The following is a 17716-nucleotide window of genomic DNA, read 5'->3' on the forward strand; positions in this document are numbered from 1 at the left end:
GAGGTATGTATCGTTTTTTGTGTGCTCTAGGGCAACGGTGTCTAGATGGAATTTGTATTTGTGGTCCTGGCAACTGGACCTTTTTTGGAACACCATTATTTTTGTCTTACTGAGATTTACTGTCAGGGCCCAGGTCTGACAGAATCTGTGCAGAAGATCTAGGTGCTGCTGTAGGCCCTCCTTGGTTGGTGACAGAAGCACCAGATCATCAGCAAACAGAAGACATTTGACTTCAGATTCTAGTAGGGTGAGGCCGGGTGCTGCAGACTGTTCTAGTGCCCTCGCCAATTCGTTGATATATATGTTGAAGAGGGTGGGGCTTAAACTGCATCTGTGTCTCACCCCACGGCCCTGTGGAAAGAAATGTGTGTGTTTTTTGCCAATTTTAACCGCGCACTTGTTGTTTGTGTACATGGATTTTATAATGTCATATGTCTTTCCCCCAACCCCACTTTCCATCAATTTGTATAGCAGACCCTCATGCCAAATTGAGTCAAAAGCTTTTTTGAAATCAACAAAGCATGAGAAGACTTTGCCTTTATTTTGGTTTGTTTGTTTGTCAATTAGGGTGTGCAGGGTGAATACGTGGTCTGTCGTACGGTAATTTGGTAAAAAGCCAATTTGACATTTGCTCAGTACATTGTTTTCACTGAGGAAATGTATGAGTCTGCTGTTAATGATAATGCAGAGGATTTTCCCAAGGTTGCTGTTGATGCATATCCCATGGTAGTTATTGTGGTCAAATTTGTCTCCACTTCTGTGGATTGAGGTGATCAGTCCTTGGTTCCAAATATTGGGGAAGATGCCACAGCTAAGGATGATGTTAAAGAGTTTAAGTATAGCTAATTGAAATTTGTGGTCTGTATATTTTATCATTTCATTGAGGACACCATCAACACCACAGGACTTTTTTGGGTTGGAGGGTTTGTATTTTGTCCTGTAGTTCATTCAATGTAATTGGAGAATCCAGTGGGTTCTGGTAGTCTTTAATAGTTGATTCTAAGATTTGCATTTGATCATGTATATTTTTTTGCTGTTTGTTCTCTGTTATAGGGCCAAAAAGATTGGAGAAGTGGTTTACCCATACATCTCCGTTTTGGATAGATAGCTCTTCGTGTTGTTGTTTGTTTAGTGTTTTCCAATTTTCCCAGATGTGGTTAGTCTATGGATTCTTCAATTACATTGAGCTGATTTCTGACGTGCTGTTCCTTCTTTTTCCGTAGTGTATTTCTGTATTGTTGTAGTGATTCACCATAGTGAAGGCGTAGGCTCAGGTTTTCTGGGTCTCTATGTTTTTGGTTGGATAGGTTTCTCAATTTCTTTCTTAGGTTTTTGCGTTCTTCATCAAACCATTTATCACTGTTGTTACTTTTCTTTGGTTTTCTGTTAGAGATTTTTAGATTTGATAGGGAAGCTGAGAGGTCAAATATACTGTTTAGGTTTTCTACTGCCAAGTTTACATCTTCACTATTACAGTGGAACGTTTAGTCCAGGAAGTTGTCTAAAAGGGATTTAATTTGTTGTTGCCTAATTGTTTTTTGGTAGGTTTCAACACTACTTTCCTTCCATCTATAGCATTTCTTAATATTATTCAGTTCCTTTGGCTTTGATGCCTCATGATTTGAGTATTGCTCTGTTCAAGTAGACTGTGATTTTGCTGTGGTCTGATAGGGGTGTCAGTGGGCTGACTGTGAACGCTCTGAGAGACTCTGGGTTGAGGTCAGTGATAAAGTAATCTACAGTACTACTGCCAAGAGATGAGCTATAGGTGTACCTACCATAGGAGTCCCCTCGAAGCCTACCATTGACTATGTACATACCCAGCGTCCGACAGAGCTGCAGGAGTTGTGACCCGTTTTTGTTGGTTATGTTGTCATAGTTGTGTCTAGGGGGGCATATAGGGGAGGGAATGCTGTCACCTCCAGGTAGGTGTTTGTCCCCCTGTGTGCTGAGGGTGTCAGGTTCTTGTCCAGTTCTGGCATTTAGGTCGCCACAGACTAGTGTCCCTGGGCCTGGTAATGATTGATTTCCCCCTCCAGGATGGAGAAGCTGTCTTCATTAAAGTATGGGGATTCTAGTGGGGGGATATAGGTAGCACACAGGAGGAAATTTTTCTCTGTTGAGATAATTTCCTTTTGAATTTCTAGCCAAATGTAAAATGTTCCTGTTTTGATTAATTTAAGAGAGTGAGTTAGGTCTGCTCTATACCTGATCTGGGGGGGCCTAAATGGGGTGTTAATTGGTGGGGGTGGGGGTGTGGATGTGGCTGGTGGTGCTGTGGTCTGGATGTAGGTCCTCTCGGCGGGGGTCCTCTATGTGTAGGTCCGGGGGGCGGGGGGCCGCAGGTCTGGGAGAGTGTCTCGCTGGTCTGGGCGGGGTGTCTGTTGATCTGTTTCTCCTGTGTGAGGTGTTGTGTCTGCGGTTGAGGGCGATATCCTTTAGGGTCCGGGCGAAGGTGGGCACTGCTGCCTTGTATAGGTGGACCTGGTCGTAAAGGCTGTTCAAGTACAGGGTGGAGTGGTGGGCCAGGTAGACATTTGGTTTTGAGGCACAGTCACAGGAAATACTTTTGTTTACCTAATGTATGGTAGCAGGGTGGGAGTCTTTCCGTGGTAGCAGGGTTGAGATAACCACTTGTGCGTTGGGGAAAGTAGAAGAAGCTTTTTCAATCACTCCCTTGAGCGCTGTGGTCACCCTTTCCTGCTGTGTTCTCAGGTCGTTTGTGCCTGTGTGTATTATGTGGCTGGGTGATCCTAGTCGGTCCTCAGACAGAAGGTCTAGGGCGCGCTGGGTGTTTGGACACCAGAGTTTAGACACTGTGTGTTTGGGAAAAAGTGTATTTTCTTGTATGTATTTCCCGTTTGAGTCCATAAAGAGTACAATCTGTGGCTTGTGTGTGTCCTCAGTGGGTGTGGGGGGGTCGTCAGGAGGGCTATCAGGGTGGCTGACAGGGGGGTGCTCAGAGGGGGTGGGATTCCTGGGCTTGGGGTTCTTCATTTGATTGTCCGGCTGTGATGTCGAGGCTATGGTCAGGGTCTAGGGTGTACTGTTCTGCTGCGGTGTCGAGACTTTGGTCAGGATCTGAGGTGGGCTGTTCTGCTGGCTTCTCTGCGGGGGTGGCCAGCTCTCTAACGGGTTGTTCTCTGTCACCCGTCATCGTTCTCACCTTCTCCTCCAGCACTCTGATCCTCTCCTCTAGTGCTCTGTTCTTCTCCTGCTCCTGCTCTTTCTCCTGTTGATGTTGTCTCACCACAGTCCAGAGTGCAGACATGTCTCTCTCTACCTGCAGCTCTCCAGGTCTAGTTAAGGGGGTGTTGTTGTGCTGGACTGTTGTCTGGGTCTGTGCTGACTGGAGTGTGTTCACCTGCTGTTCCAGCTCCACCTGCCTTACCTCCAGCTGGGTGAATGTATCCTTCATTTCAATGAGGGAGTAGTACTCTGTGCTGGGAGGTTGACTTTCCGCTTAGGGTTGCTCGTCTGTGGGGTTATTTAATGAAGAGGTCTGGTCTGACCCGCTTGGGGTAGGGGTATCTTTCTCAAGGGAGAGCTTCTCCTGCTGAGCTATTTCTTTGATTAGGTGAAAGTCCAGCTGGAACTGTTTGGGGTTGCCCTGTACCAATACTGTTCCAGATTTATAGAGATTTATATTAGCTGACTCAGAGTCCTCGTTGTCTAGTATCCTGAGTTTCCACCCATCTTAACAGAGGGGTAGTGTGCTAATATAGCACTGTGCCATGCCAGGGGATGGTCTGTGTGGAAGATAAGGTTGCTTATGTTCCCATTTTTATAAAAGTCAGCAAAAAGTGTCTCCTGATTTCCCATAAGGAGCTTCATTTTGTACTCTTTTCGTGTCTTATCATTCTTTACATACAGAGGGTACTGTATTTTAATGACCTCTGAACAGCGGGAGGGTGCTTCTAAGGCCTCTCCATTTGGTTGGGGTAGACTGTACGACTCTCCTGCCATTGTTGGGCTCAAGGGCTTTGACACCTCTCACTTCACACGTCAGTGCTAATTGAAGTTGTATCTCTTTGTACTAGCAAGCTTGGTAGCCTTAGCATTCAGTCCTTATAAAGTAAAATATATCATTGTAATGTATTTTTCTTCTTGGTTTTGAAAGTAAAAAATAGCTTCAGACTAAACATGACTCAGTCAGTTCCAGGTTGGATGGTGTTTTCAGGTTTCTGTTTTTTTGCCAGAGCATTTGCTGTATAGTTTGGGAATAGTCATCCTTGGTAGTAGAAAGCTTTCCAGGTAATTCCGTCCAAAATAAGGTTGTAGGTTTGGAGCTTTGGTTTGGAGTGAAGGTTATGTTGTGGAGGGTAGCATCCTGTATGTCCCTGTGGAGGGTAGCATCCTGTATATGTCCCTGTGGAGGGTATCATCCTGTATATGTCCCTGTGGAGGGTATCATCCTGTATATGTCCCTGTGGAGGGTAGCATCCTGTATATGTCCCTGTGGAGGGTAGCATCCTGTATATGTCCCTGTGGAGGGTAGCATCCTGTATATGTCCCTGCCAAAAAAAACAAGTTTATCTAACTCTAAATCTATATTTTTTGTAAAAACATGCTGAAAAATGCAGGAGCAATGTCTTTGAGCTCTCTCTCTCTCTCTCTCTCTCTCTCTCTCTCTCTCTCTCTCTCTCTCTCTCTCTCTCTCTCTCTCTCTCTCTCTCTCTCTCTCTCTCTCTCTGTCTCCTTTCTCTCTCTCTCTCTCTCTCTCTCTCTCTCTCTCTCTCTCTCTCTCTCTCTCTCTCTCTCTCTCTCTCTGCTGATTAGAGTGGTGTTACTGTAACCATTCTGTCACCATGACAACCAGGACTCAGCCAGGGCTGATTATGTGTCTGCTATATAATAATATAAAATAGTTCTAATTGACTCTCTTCCTCAGGTCCTTGGACTCTCACTGTTCTCTTTTCTGTGGCTGTGAGACATAGCCAGTGTCTCAAATGTCACCCTATAGTGGACTACTTTTGACTAATGCCCATAGGGAATAGGGTCCCATCTCTTCCACCTCCACCTCCTCCTCTTCCTCCTCCTCCTCCTCCTCCTCCTCCACCTCCTCTTCCTCCTCCACCTCTTCCTCCACATCTTCTTCCACCTCTTCCTCCTCCTCCTCCTCCTCTTCCTCCTCCTCCTCCTCCTCCTCTTCCCCCCTCCCCATCCTCCTCCTCCTCCTCCTCCTCTTCCCCCTCCTCCTCCTCTTCCCCCTCCTCCTCTTCCCCCTCCTCCTCCTTTTCCTCCTCCTCTTCTTCCCCCTCCTCTTCCTCTTCCTCCTCCTCCTCTGCTTTAACTCTGGTGGGAAGTGAGCTGATAACCTGTATCTGTATGTGTCTACAATGAACCAGTAAAGTCATGTTGTTCTTCCCCTCTGCAGGGTTCTCTGTGTCAGTACCTGAGTCTGCAGACAGGAGACTGGGTCAGCTGCTGTCGCCTCACACACTCTGTCACACGGGGTCTGGCCTACCTGCACACTGAGCTGCTGAGAGGAGGTAGGAGTCACCTCCCTCACCGTCACACCCCTTCATTCCATTCACATGCTCAGACAGCTCCAGTGAAACACTGTCTCCCATCGTCAAACCTTCAGAATGTGATAAATCACTGAGGAGGATTTTTACTGCCTTCTCGTGTGTGTGTGTGTGTGTGTGTGTGTGTGTGTGTGTGTGTGTAAAGATGAATGTGTTTTCAGGATACAGGCAGTTCCAAAAACCAATTGTTGAGAGTTGTATGGTTTGTTTAACTTTGCAGTCATTGTTTTTTGTTTGACATACATTTGAAAGTGAAATATCGGAGTCTCCACATCACCCTGTTAACATGCAATTGCCCATACATGTTTCATTGTCTGCTTACAGACATGCATCACATGTTAGGGAAATGGTTAGGTAGTTTCGACAGCTCACTATCACTTCCACACTCCGTTCCCCCAGGGGGCAGCAGCAACCTTGTCCGTGTGCTGAGCCTGGTTGATAAGCACATCAGGTGTTACCAATTAGGGATTGTCAGTCAGGGTCCCAGTTTGAGAGCTGTGAGGCTGCTGGTTGGTTTGGTGACCATCAGGGCTTTCCTTTTGATTTAGAATCTTTAGTTTAGTCTAGTGGTCCTTTAGGGGCATGCCTGTTTCTAGTGGTCCTTTAGGGGCATGCCTGTTTCTAGTGGTCCTTTAGGGGCATGCCTGTTTTCTAGTGGTCCTTTAGGGGCATGCCTGTTTTCTAGTGGTCCTTTAGGCATGCCTGTTTCTAGTGGTCCTTTAGGCATGCCTGTTTCTAGTGGTCCTTTAGGGGCATGCCTGTTTCTAGTGGTCCTTTAGGCATGCCTGTTTCTAGTGGTCCTTTAGGCATGCCTGTTTCTAGTGGTCCTTTAGGGGCATGCCTGTTTCTAGTGGTCCTTTAGGGGCATGCCTGTTTCTAGTGGTCCTTTAGGGGCATGCCTGTTTCTAGTGGTCCTTTAGGCATGCCTGTTTCTAGTGGTCCTTTAGGGGCATGCCTGTTTCTAGTGGTCCTTTAGGGGCATGCCTGTTTCTAGTGGTCCTTTAGGCATGCCTGTTTCTAGTGGTCCTTTAGGGGCATGCCTGTTTCTAGTGGTCCTTTAGGCATGCCTGTTTCTAGTGGTCCTTTAGGCATGCCTGTTTCTAGTGGTCCTTTAGGCATGCCTGTTTCTAGTGGTCCTTTAGGGGCATGCCTGTTTCTAGTGGTCCTTTAGGCATGCCTGTTTCTAGTGGTCCTTTAGGCATGCCTGTTTTCTAGTGGTCCTTTAGGGGCATGCCTGTTTCTAGTGGTCCTTTAGGCATGCCTGTTTCTAGTGGTCCTTTAGGGGCATGCCTGTTTCTAGTGGTCCTTTAGGGGCATGCCTGTTTCTAGTGGTCCTTTAGGGGCATGCCTGTTTCTAGTGGTCCTTTAGGGGCATGCCTGTTTCTAGTGGTCCTTTAGGCATGCCTGTTTCTAGTGGTCCTTTAGGCATGCCTGTTTCTTGTGGTCCTTTAGGCATGCCTGTTTCTAGTGGTCCTTTAGGCATGCCTGTTTCTAGTGGTCCTTTAGGCATGCCTGTTTCTAGTGGTCCTTTATGGGCATGCCTGTTTCTAGTGGTCCTTTAGGGGCATGCCTGTTTCTAGTGGTCCTTTAGGCATGCCTGTTTCTAGTGGTCCTTTAGGCATGCCTGTTTCTAGTGGTCCTTTAGGCATGCCTGTTTCTAGTGGTCCTTTAGGGGCATGCCTGTTTCTAGTGGTCCTTTAGGGGCATGCCTGTTTCTAGTGGTCCTTTAGGCATGCCTGTTTCTAGTGGTCCTTTAGGCATGCCTGTTTCTAGTGGTCCTTTAGGGGCATGCCTGTTTCTAGTGGTCCTTTAGGCATGCCTGTTTCTAGTGGTCCTTTAGGCATGCCTGTTTCTAGTGGTCCTTTAGGGGCATGCCTGTTTCTAGTGGTCCTTTAGGGGCATGCCTGTTTCTAGTGGTCCTTTAGGGGCATGCCTGTTTCTAGTGGTCCTTTAGGCATGCCTGTTTCTAGTGGTCCTTTAGGCATGCCTGTTTCTAGTGGTCCTTTAGGGGCATGCCTGTTTCTAGTGGTCCTTTAGGCATGCCTGTTTCTAGTGGTCCTTTAGGGGCATGCCTGTTTCTAGTGGTCCTTTAGGGGCATGCCTGTTTCTAGTGGTCCTTTAGGGGCATGCCTGTTTCTAGTGGTCCTTTAGGCATGCCTGTTTCTAGTGGTCCTTTAGGCATGCCTGTTTCTTGTGGTCCTTTAGGCATGCCTGTTTCTAGTGGTCCTTTAGGCATGCCTGTTTCTAGTGGTCCTTTAGGCATGCCTGTTTCTAGTGGTCCTTTAGGGGCATGCCTGTTTCTAGTGGTCCTTTAGGCATGCCTGTTTCTAGTGGTCCTTTAGGGGCATGCCTGTTTCTAGTGGTCCTTTAGGCATGCCTGTTTCTAGTGGTCCTTTAGGGGCATGCCTGTTTCTAGTGGTCCTTTAGGGGCATGCCTGTTTCTAGTGGTCCTTTAGGGGCATGCCTGTTTCTAGTGGTCCTTTAGGCATGCCTGTTTCTAGTGGTCCTTTAGGCATGCCTGTTTCTTGTGGTCCTTTAGGCATGCCTGTTTCTAGTGGTCCTTTAGGCATGCCTGTTTCTAGTGGTCCTTTAGGGGCATGCCTGTTTCTAGTGGTCCTTTAGGCATGCCTGTTTCTAGTGGTCCTTTAGGGGCATGCCTGTTTCTAGTGGTCCTTTAGGGGCATGCCTGTTTCTAGTGGTCCTTTAGGGGCATGCCTGTTTCTAGTGGTCCTTTAGGCATGCCTGTTTCTAGTGGTCCTTTAGGCATGCCTGTTTCTAGTGGTCCTTTAGGCATGCCTGTTTCTAGTGGTCCTTTAGGCATGCCTGTTTCTAGTGGTCCTTTAGGGGCATGCCTGTTTCTAGTGGTCCTTTAGGCATGCCTGTTTCTAGTGGTCCTTTAGGCATGCCTGTTTCTAGTGGTCCTTTAGGGGCATGCCTGTTTCTAGTGGTCCTTTAGGGGCATGCCTGTTTCTAGTGGTCCTTTAGGCATGCCTGTTTCTAGTGGTCCTTTAGGCATGCCTGTTTCTAGTGGTCCTTTAGGGGCATGCCTGTTTCTAGTGGTCCTTTAGGGGCATGCCTGTTTCTAGTGGTCCTTTAGGGGCATGCCTGTTTCTAGTGGTCCTTTAGGCATGCCTGTTTCTAGTGGTCCTTTAGGCATGCCTGTTTCTAGTGGTCCTTTAGGCATGCCTGTTTCTAGTGGTCCTTTAGGGGCATGCCTGTTTCTAGTGGTCCTTTAGGCATGCCTGTTTCTAGTGGTCCTTTAGGCATGCCTGTTTCTAGTGGTCCTTTAGGGGCATGCCTGTTTCTAGTGGTCCTTTAGGGGCATGCCTGTTTCTAGTGGTCCTTTAGGCATGCCTGTTTCTAGTGGTCCTTTAGGAATGCCTGTTTCTAGTGGTCCTTTAGGCATGCCTGTTTCTAGTGGTCCTTTAGGCATGCCTGTTTCTAGTGGTCCTTTAGGGGCATGCCTGTTTCTAGTGGTCCTTTAGGGGCATGCCTGTTTCTAGTGGTCCTTTAGGCATGCCTGTTTCTAGTGGTCCTTTAGGCATGCCTGTTTCTAGTGGTCCTTTAGGCATGTCTGTTTCTAGTGGTCCTTTAGGGGCATGCCTGTTTCTAGTGGTCCTTTAGGGGCATGCCTGTTTCTAGTGGTCCTTTAGGCATGCCTGTTTCTAGTGGTCCTTTAGGGGCATGCCTGTTTCTAGTGGTCCTTTAGGGGCATGCCTGTTTCTAGTGGTCCTTTAGGGGCATGCCTGTTTCTAGTGGTCCTTTAGGGGCATGCCTGTTTCTAGTGGTCCTTTAGGGGCATGCCTGTTTCTAGTGGTCCTTTAGGCATGCCTGTTTCTAGTGGTCCTTTAGGCATGTCTGTTTCTAGTGGTCCTTTAGGGGCATGCCTGTTTCTAGTGGTCCTTTAGGGGCATGCCTGTTTCTAGTGGTCCTTTAGGGGCATGCCTGTTTCTAGTGGTCCTTTAGGCATGCCTGTTTCTAGTGGTCCTTTAGGGGCATGCCTGTTTCTAGTGGTCCTTTAGGCATGCCTGTTTCTAGTGGTCCTTTAGGGGCATGCCTGTTTCTAGTGGTCCTTTAGGGGCATGCCTGTTTCTAGTGGTCCTTTAGGCATGCCTGTTTCTAGTGGTCCTTTAGGCATGCCTGTTTCTAGTGGTCCTTTAGGGGCATGCCTGTTTCTAGTGGTCCTTTAGGGGCATGCCTGTTTCTAGTGGTCCTCTAGGGGTGGTCCTTTAGGCATGCCTGTTTCTAGTGGTCCTTTAGGGGCATGCCTGTTTCTAGTGGTCCTTTAGGGGCATGCCTGTTTCTTGTGGTCCTTTTTTAATCTATTTGTTTCGGTAACCATCTGAACATTATAATCCGCTTGGGCTCACCGACCGACAGAGCTGGCCATGGACCTAAGGTAAGGTTGCTGTCTCCCTGGACCCAAGGTAAGGTTGCTGTCTCCCTGGACCCAAGGTAAGGTTGCTGTCTCCCTGGACCTAAGGTAAGGTTGCCGTCTCCCTGGACCCAAGGTAAGGTTGCCGTCTCCCTGGACCTAAGGTAAGGTTGCCGTCTCCCTGGAACAAGGTAAGGTTGCCGTCTCCCTGGACCCAAGGTAAGGTTGCCGTCTCCCTGGAACAAGGTAAGGTTGCCGTCTCCCTGGACCCAAGGTAAGGTTGCTGTCTCCCTGGACCTAAGGTAAGGTTGCTGTCTCCCTGGTCCTAAGGTAAGGTTGCTGTCTCCCTGGACCTAAGGTAAGGTTGCCGTCTCCCTGGACCCAAGGTAAGGTTGCCGTCTCCCTGGGAACATGTGCATCCAACACGGTCCTCAAACGCTGATTTCTCACATAAATACATACATTCATTCAGGTTACAGACCATGTAACTAGTCCTAGGACCCTAGACAAAGCCAGTGCAACTGTATCCGTAGGCTAGCTGTTGGTTTCGTAACACATGCTATACATTAATGTTATTAGTTAATTTGCTTGTGCTTCTTAAATGTTTAAATTAAGATATAAATATAATTTTAATGACCAATAAAGGTTTCTGTCTGTCTGCATCCCAAATGGCACCCTATTCCCTATATAGTGCACTACTTTAGACCAGAGAATGGCACCCTATTCCCTATATAGTGCACTACTTTAGACCAGAGAATGGCACCCTGTTCCCTTTATAGTGCACTACTTTAGACCAGAGAATGGCACCCTATTCCCTATATAGTGCACTACTTTAGACCAGAGAATGGCACCCTATTCCCTTTATAGTGCACTACTTTAGACCAGAGAATGGCACCCTGTTCCCTTTATAGGGCACTACTTTAGACCAGAGAATGGCACCCTATTCCCTATATAGTGCACTACTTTAGACCAGAGAATGGCACCCTGTTCCCTTTATAGTGCACTACTTTAGACCAGAGAATGGCACCCTATTCCCTATATAGTGCACTACTTTAGACCAGAGAATGGCACCCTATTCCCTATATAGTGCACTACTTTAGACCAGAGAATGGCACCCTATTCCCTATATAGTGCACTACTTTAGACCAGAGAATGGCACCCTATTCCCTTTATAGTGCACTACTTTAGACCAGAGAATGGCACCCTGTTCCCTTTATAGGGCACTACTTTAGACCAGAGAATGGCACCCTATTCCCTATATAGTGCACTACTTTAGACCAGAGAATGGCACCCTGTTCCCTTTATAGTGCACTACTTTAGACCAGAGAATGGCACCCTATTCCCTATATAGTGCACTACTTTAGACCAGAGAATGGCACCCTATTCCCTATATAGTGCACTACTTTAGACCAGAGAATGGCACCCTATTCCCTATATAGTGCACTACTTTAGACCAGTTCCCTATGGGCTCTATGTAGGGATTAGGGTGCCATCTGGGACACTGACAATGGCTTCCTCTGGCCCCTTACCTCTGGCTGTACCTAGCCTGGTTGGTTGTGGTCTGGGTTGGCTGTGTGTTGTGAGCCCAGCCACGTGGAGGCAGGAGACAGGACGCCAACTCAGCTGCCAGACGGGCGGAAGCATGTCACACACACATTCCACGATCTCGTCACACACACACACACACACTCCTCGTCACATGCACGTATCCACACACACACACTCCTCCTTTCGGGGTGAAGCAGCTAATGTGCACATCTGGGTCAGACTGTCACACAGACGGCTGGTTCACTCACATACAGTATGAATGGTGCTCTCTGGGGCAGTCTGTCTATACAGTATGAATGGTGCTCTCTGGGGCAGTCTGTCTATACAGTATGAATAGTGCTCTCTGGGGCAGACTGTCTATACAGTATGAATGGTGCTCTATGGGGCAGTCTGTCTATACAGTATGACTGGTGCTCTATGGGGCAGTCTGTCTATACAGTGTGAATGGTGCTCTCTGGGGCAGTCTGTCTATACAGTATGAATAGTGCTCTCTGGGGCAGACTGTCTATACAGTATGAATGGTGCTCTATGGGGCAGACTGTCTATACAGTATGAATGGTGCTCTATGGGGCAGTCTGTCTATACAGTGTGAATGGTGCTCTCTGGGGCAGTCTGTCTATACAGTATGAATAGTGCTCTCTGGGGCAGACTGTCTATACAGTATGAATGGTGCTCTATGGGGCAGACTGTCTATACAGTATGAATGGTGCTCTATGGGGCAGTCTGTCTATACAGTGTGAATGGTGCTCTCTGGGGCAGTCTGTCTATACAGTATGAATAGTGCTCTCTGGGGCAGACTGTCTATACAGTATGAATGGTGCTCTATGGGGCAGTCTGTCTATACAGTGTGAATGGTGCTCTATGGGGCAGTCTGTCTATACAGTATGAATGGTGCTCTATGGGGCAGTCTGTCTATACAGTATGAATGGTGCTCTATGGGGAAGTCTGTCTAGTGTATGAATGGTGCTCTATGGGGCAGACTGTCTATACAGTGTGAATAGTGCTCTATGGGGCAGTCTGTCTATACAGTATAACTGGTGCCCTATGGGGTAGTCTGTCTATACAGTGTGAATGGTGCTCTCTGGGGCAGTCTGTCTATACAGTATGAATAGTGCTCTCTGGGGCAGACTGTCTATACAGTATGAATGGTGCTCTATGGGGCAGACTGTCTATACAGTATGAATGGTGCTCTATGGGGCAGTCTGTCTATACAGTGTGAATGGTGCTCTCTGGGGCAGTCTGTCTATACAGTATGAATAGTGCTCTCTGGGGCAGACTGTCTATACAGTATGAATGGTGCTCTATGGGGCAGTCTATCTATACAGTGTGAATGGTGCTCTATGGGGCAGTCTGTCTATACAGTATGACTGGTGCTCTATGGGGTAGTCTGTCTATGCAGTATGAATGGTGCTCTCTGGGGTAGTCTGTCTATACAGTATGACTGGTGCTCTATGGGGCAGTCTGTCTATACAGTATGAATGGTGCTCTATGGGGCAGTCTGTCTATGCAGTATGAATTGTGCTCTATGGGGTAGTCTGTCTATGCAGTATGAATGGTGCTCTCTGGGGCAGTCTGTCTATACAGTATGAATGGTGCTCTATGGGGCAGTCTGTCTATACAGTATGAATGGTGCTCTATGGGGCGGTATGTCTGTATACAGTATGAATGGTGCTCTATGGGGCAGTCTGTCTATACAGTGTGAATGGTGCTCTATGGGGCGGTATGTCTGTATACAGTATGAATGGTGCTCTATGGGGCAGTCTGTCTATACAGTGTGAATAGTGCTCTATGGGGCAGTCTGTCTGTCTATACAGTATGAATGGTGCTCTATGGGGCAGTCTGTCTATACAGTATGAATGGTGCTCTATGGGGCAGTCTGTCTATACAGTATGAATGGTGCTCTATGGGGCGGTATGTCTGTATACAGTATGAATGGTGCTCTATGGGGCAGTCTGTCTATACAGTGTGAATGGTGCTCTATGGGGCAGACTGTCTATACAGTATGAATGGTGCTCTATGGGGCAGACTGTCTATACAGTGTGAATGGTGCTCTATGGGGCAGACTGTCTATACAGTATGAATGGTGCTCTATGGGGTGGTCTGTCTGTCTATACAGTATGAATGGTGCTCTCTGGGGCAGTCTGTCTATACAGTGTGAATGGTGCTCTATGGGGCAGACTGTCTATACAGTATGAATGGTGCTCTATGGGGTGGTCTGTCTGTCTATACAGTATGAATGGTGCTCTCTGGGGCAGTCTGTCTATACAGTGTGAATGGTGCTCTATGGGGCAGACTGTCTATACAGTATGAATGGTGCTCTATGGGGCGGTCTGTCTGTATACAGTATGAATGGTGCTCTATGGGACAGTCTGTCTATACAGTATGAATGATGCTCTCTGGGGCAGTCTGTCTATACAGTGTGAATGGTGCTCTATGGGGCAGACTGTCTATACAGTATGAATAGTGCTCTATGGGGCAGTCTGTCTCTATACAGTATGAATGGTGCTCTATGGGGCAGTCTGTCTATACAGTATGAATGGTGCTCTCTGGGGCAGTCTGTCTATACAGTATGAATTGTGCTCTATGGGGCAGACTGTCTATACAGTATGAATGGTGCTCTCTGGGGCAGTCTGTCTATACAGTATGAATGATGATCTATGGGGCAGTATGTCTATACAGTGTGAATGGTGCTCTATGGGGCAGACTGTCTATACAGTATGAATGGTGCTCTATGGGGCGGTATGTCTGTATACAGTATGAATGGTGCTCTATGGGGCAGTCTGTCTATACAGTGTGAATGGTGCTCTATGGGGCAGACTGTCTATACAGTATGAATGGTGCTCTATGGGGCAGTCTGTCTATACAGTGTGAATGGTGCTCTATGGGGCAGACTGTCTATACAGTATGAATGGTGCTCTATGGGGTAGTATGTCTGTCTATACAGTATGAATGGTGCTCTATGGGGCAGTCTGTCTATACAGTGTGAATGGTGCTCTATGGGTTAGTCTGTCTATACAGTATGAATGGTGCTCTCTGGGGTAGTCTGTCTATACAGTATGAATGGTGCTCTATGGGGTAGTCTGTCTATGCAGTATGACTGGTGCTCTATGGGGTAGTCTGTCTATGCAGTATGAATTGTGCTCAATGGGGCAGTCTGTCTATGCAGTATGAATGGTGCTCTATGGGGCAGTCTGTCTATGCAGTATGAATTGTGCTCTATGGGGTAGTCTGTCTATGCAGTATGAATTGTGCTCTCTGGGGTAGTCTGTCTATGCAGTATGAATTGTGCTCTATGGGGTAGTCTGTCTATGCAGTATGAATGGTGCTCTCTGGGGCAGTCTGTCTATACAGTATGAATGGTCCTCTATGGGGCGGTATGTCTGTATACAGTATGAATGGTGCTCTATGGGGCAGTCTGTCTATACAGTGTGAATAGTGCTCTATGGGGCAGTCTGTCTGTCTATACAGTATGAATGGTGCTCTATGGGGCAGTCTGTCTATACATTATGAATGGTGCTCTATGGGGCAGTCTGTCTATACAGTATGAATGGTGCTCTATGGGGCGGTCTGTCTTATACAGTATGAATGGTGCTCTATGGGACAGTCTGTCTATACAGTATGAATGATGCTCTCTGGGGCAGTCTGTCTATACAGTGTGAATGGTGCTCTATGGGGCAGACTGTCTATACAGTATGAATAGTGCTCTATGGGGCAGTCTGTCTATACAGTGTGAATAGTGCTCTATGGGGCAGTCTGTCTATACAGTATGAATGATGATCTATGGGGAAGTCTGTCTAGTGTATGAATGGTGCTGTATGGGGCAGTCTGTCTATACAGTATGGATAGTGCTCTATGGGGCAGTCTGTCTATGCAGTATGAATGGTGCTCTCTGGGGTAGTCTGTCTATGCAGTATGAATTGTGCTCTATGGGGTAGTCTGTCTATGCAGTATGAATGGTGCTCTCTGGGGCAGTCTGTCTATACAGTATGAATGGTGCTCTATGGGGCAGTCTGTCTATACAGTATGAATGGTCCTCTATGGGGCGGTATGTCTGTATACAGTATGAATGGTGCTCTATGGGGCAGTCTGTCTATACAGTGTGAATAGTGCTCTATGGGGCAGTCTGTCTGTCTATACAGTATGAATGGTGCTCTATGGGGCAGTCTGTCTATACATTATGAATGGTGCTCTATGGGGCAGTCTGTCTATACAGTATGAATGGTGCTCTATGGGGCGGTCTGTCTTATACAGTATGAATGGTGCTCTATGGGACAGTCTGTCTATACAGTATGAATGATGCTCTCTGGGGCAGTCTGTCTATACAGTGTGAATGGTGCTCTATGGGGCAGACTGTCTATACAGTATGAATAGTGCTCTATGGGGCAGTCTGTCTATACAGTGTGAATTGTGCTCTATGGGGCAGTCTGTCTATACAGTATGAATAGTGCTCTATGGGGCAGTCTGTCTATACAGTATGAATGATGATCTATGGGGAAGTCTGTCTAGTGTATGAATGGTGCTGTATGGGGCAGTCTGTCTATACAGTATGGATAGTGCTCTATGGGGCAGTCTGTCTATACAGTATGAATAGTGCTCTATGGGGCAGTCTGTCTATACAGTATGAATAGTGCTCTATGGGGCAGTCTGTCTGTCTATACAGTATGAATAGTGCTCTATGGGGCAGTCTGTCTATACAGTATGAATGGTGCTCTCTGGGGCAGTCTGTCTATACAGTATGAATGGTGCTCTATGGGGCGGACTGTCTGTATACAGTATGAATGGTGCTCTATGGGGCAGTCTGTCTATACAGTATGAATGGTGCTCTATGGGGTGGTCTGTCTGTCTATACAGTATGAATGGTGCTCTCTGGGGCAGTCTGTCTATACAGTGTGAATGGTGCTCTATGGGGCAGACTGTCTATACAGTATGAATGGTGCTCTATGGGGTGGTCTGTCTGTCTATACAGTATGAATGGTGCTCTCTGGGGCAGTCTGTCTATACAGTGTGAATGGTGCTCTATGGGGCAGACTGTCTATACAGTATGAATGGTGCTCTATGGGGCGGTCTGTCTGTATACAGTATGAATGGTGCTCTATGGGACAGTCTGTCTATACAGTGTGAATGGTGCTCTATGGGGCAGACTGTCTATACAGTATGAATGGTGCTCTATGGGGCAGTCTGTCTATAAAGTATGAATGGTGCTCTATGGGGCAGTATGTCTGTCTATACAGTATGAATAGTGCTCTATGGGGCAGTCTGTCTATACAGTATGAATGATGATCTATGGGGAAGTCTGTCTAGTGTTTGAATGGTGCTCTCTGGGGCAGACTGTCTATACAGTATGAATGGTGCTCTATGGGGCAGTCTGTCTATACAGTATGAATAGTGCTCTATGGGGCAGTCTGTCTGTCTATACAGTATGAATAGTGCTCTATGGGGCAGTCTGTCTATACAGTATGAATAGTGCTCTATGGGGCAGTCTGTCTATACAGTATGAATGATGATCTATGGGGAAGTCTGTCTAGTGTTTGAATGGTGCTCTCTGGGGCAGTCTGTCTATACAGTATGAATGGTGCTCTATGGGGCAGTCTGTCTATAAAGTATGAATGGTGCTCTATGGGGCAGTCTGTCTATACAGTATGAATAGTGCTCTATGGGGCAGTCTGTCTGTCTATACAGTATGACTGGTGCTCTATGGGGCAGTCTGTCTATACAGTATGAATAGTGCTCTCTGGGGTAGTCTGTCTATACAGTATGAATGGTGCTCTCTGGGGCAGACTGTCTATACAGTATGAATGGTGCTCTATGGGGCAGACTGTCTATACAGTATGAATGGTGCTCTCTGGGGCAGACTGTCTATACAAAATGAATGGTGCTCTTAGGGGTAGTATGTCTGTCTATACAGTATGAATAGTGCTCTGTGGGGCAGTCTGTCTATACAGTATGAATGGTACTCTTTGGGGTAGTCTGTCTTTCTATACAGTATGAATGGTGCTCTATGGGGCAGTCTGTGTATTGTGAATGGTGCTCTATGGGGCAGTCTGTGTAGTGTGAATGGTGCTCTATGGGGCAGTCTGTGTAGTGTGAATGGTGCTCTATGGGGCAGTCTGTGTAGTGTGAATGGTGCTCTATGGGGCAGTCTGTGTAGTGTGTAAATGGTGCTCTATGGGGCAGTCTGTGTAGTGTGTAAATGGTGCTCTATGGGGCAGTCTGTGTAGTGTGTAAATGGTGCTCTATGGGGCAGCATGAGCTGAGATTAGGAGCA

At 47.2% G+C, this 17716-nt stretch overlaps 1 protein-coding gene across 1 annotated transcript in view; it reads left to right on the top strand.

The window, feature by feature from the left end:
* The window catches only part of bmpr2b (bone morphogenetic protein receptor, type II b (serine/threonine kinase)), a 156979-nt gene that overhangs the window by 110594 nt on the left and 28669 nt on the right, over positions 1–17716 (top strand). Inside the window, exon 7 of the mRNA XM_084161018.1 lies at positions 5378–5492. Within this exon, the coding sequence (XP_084017144.1) occupies positions 5378–5492 (115 nt within the window). The remainder of the gene's footprint in view (positions 1–5377; positions 5493–17716) is intronic.

This window comes from Coregonus lavaretus, assembly GCF_964263955.1.
Source record: "Coregonus lavaretus genome assembly, chromosome: 5".
NCBI classification, from domain to species: domain Eukaryota; kingdom Metazoa; phylum Chordata; class Actinopteri; order Salmoniformes; family Salmonidae; genus Coregonus; species Coregonus lavaretus.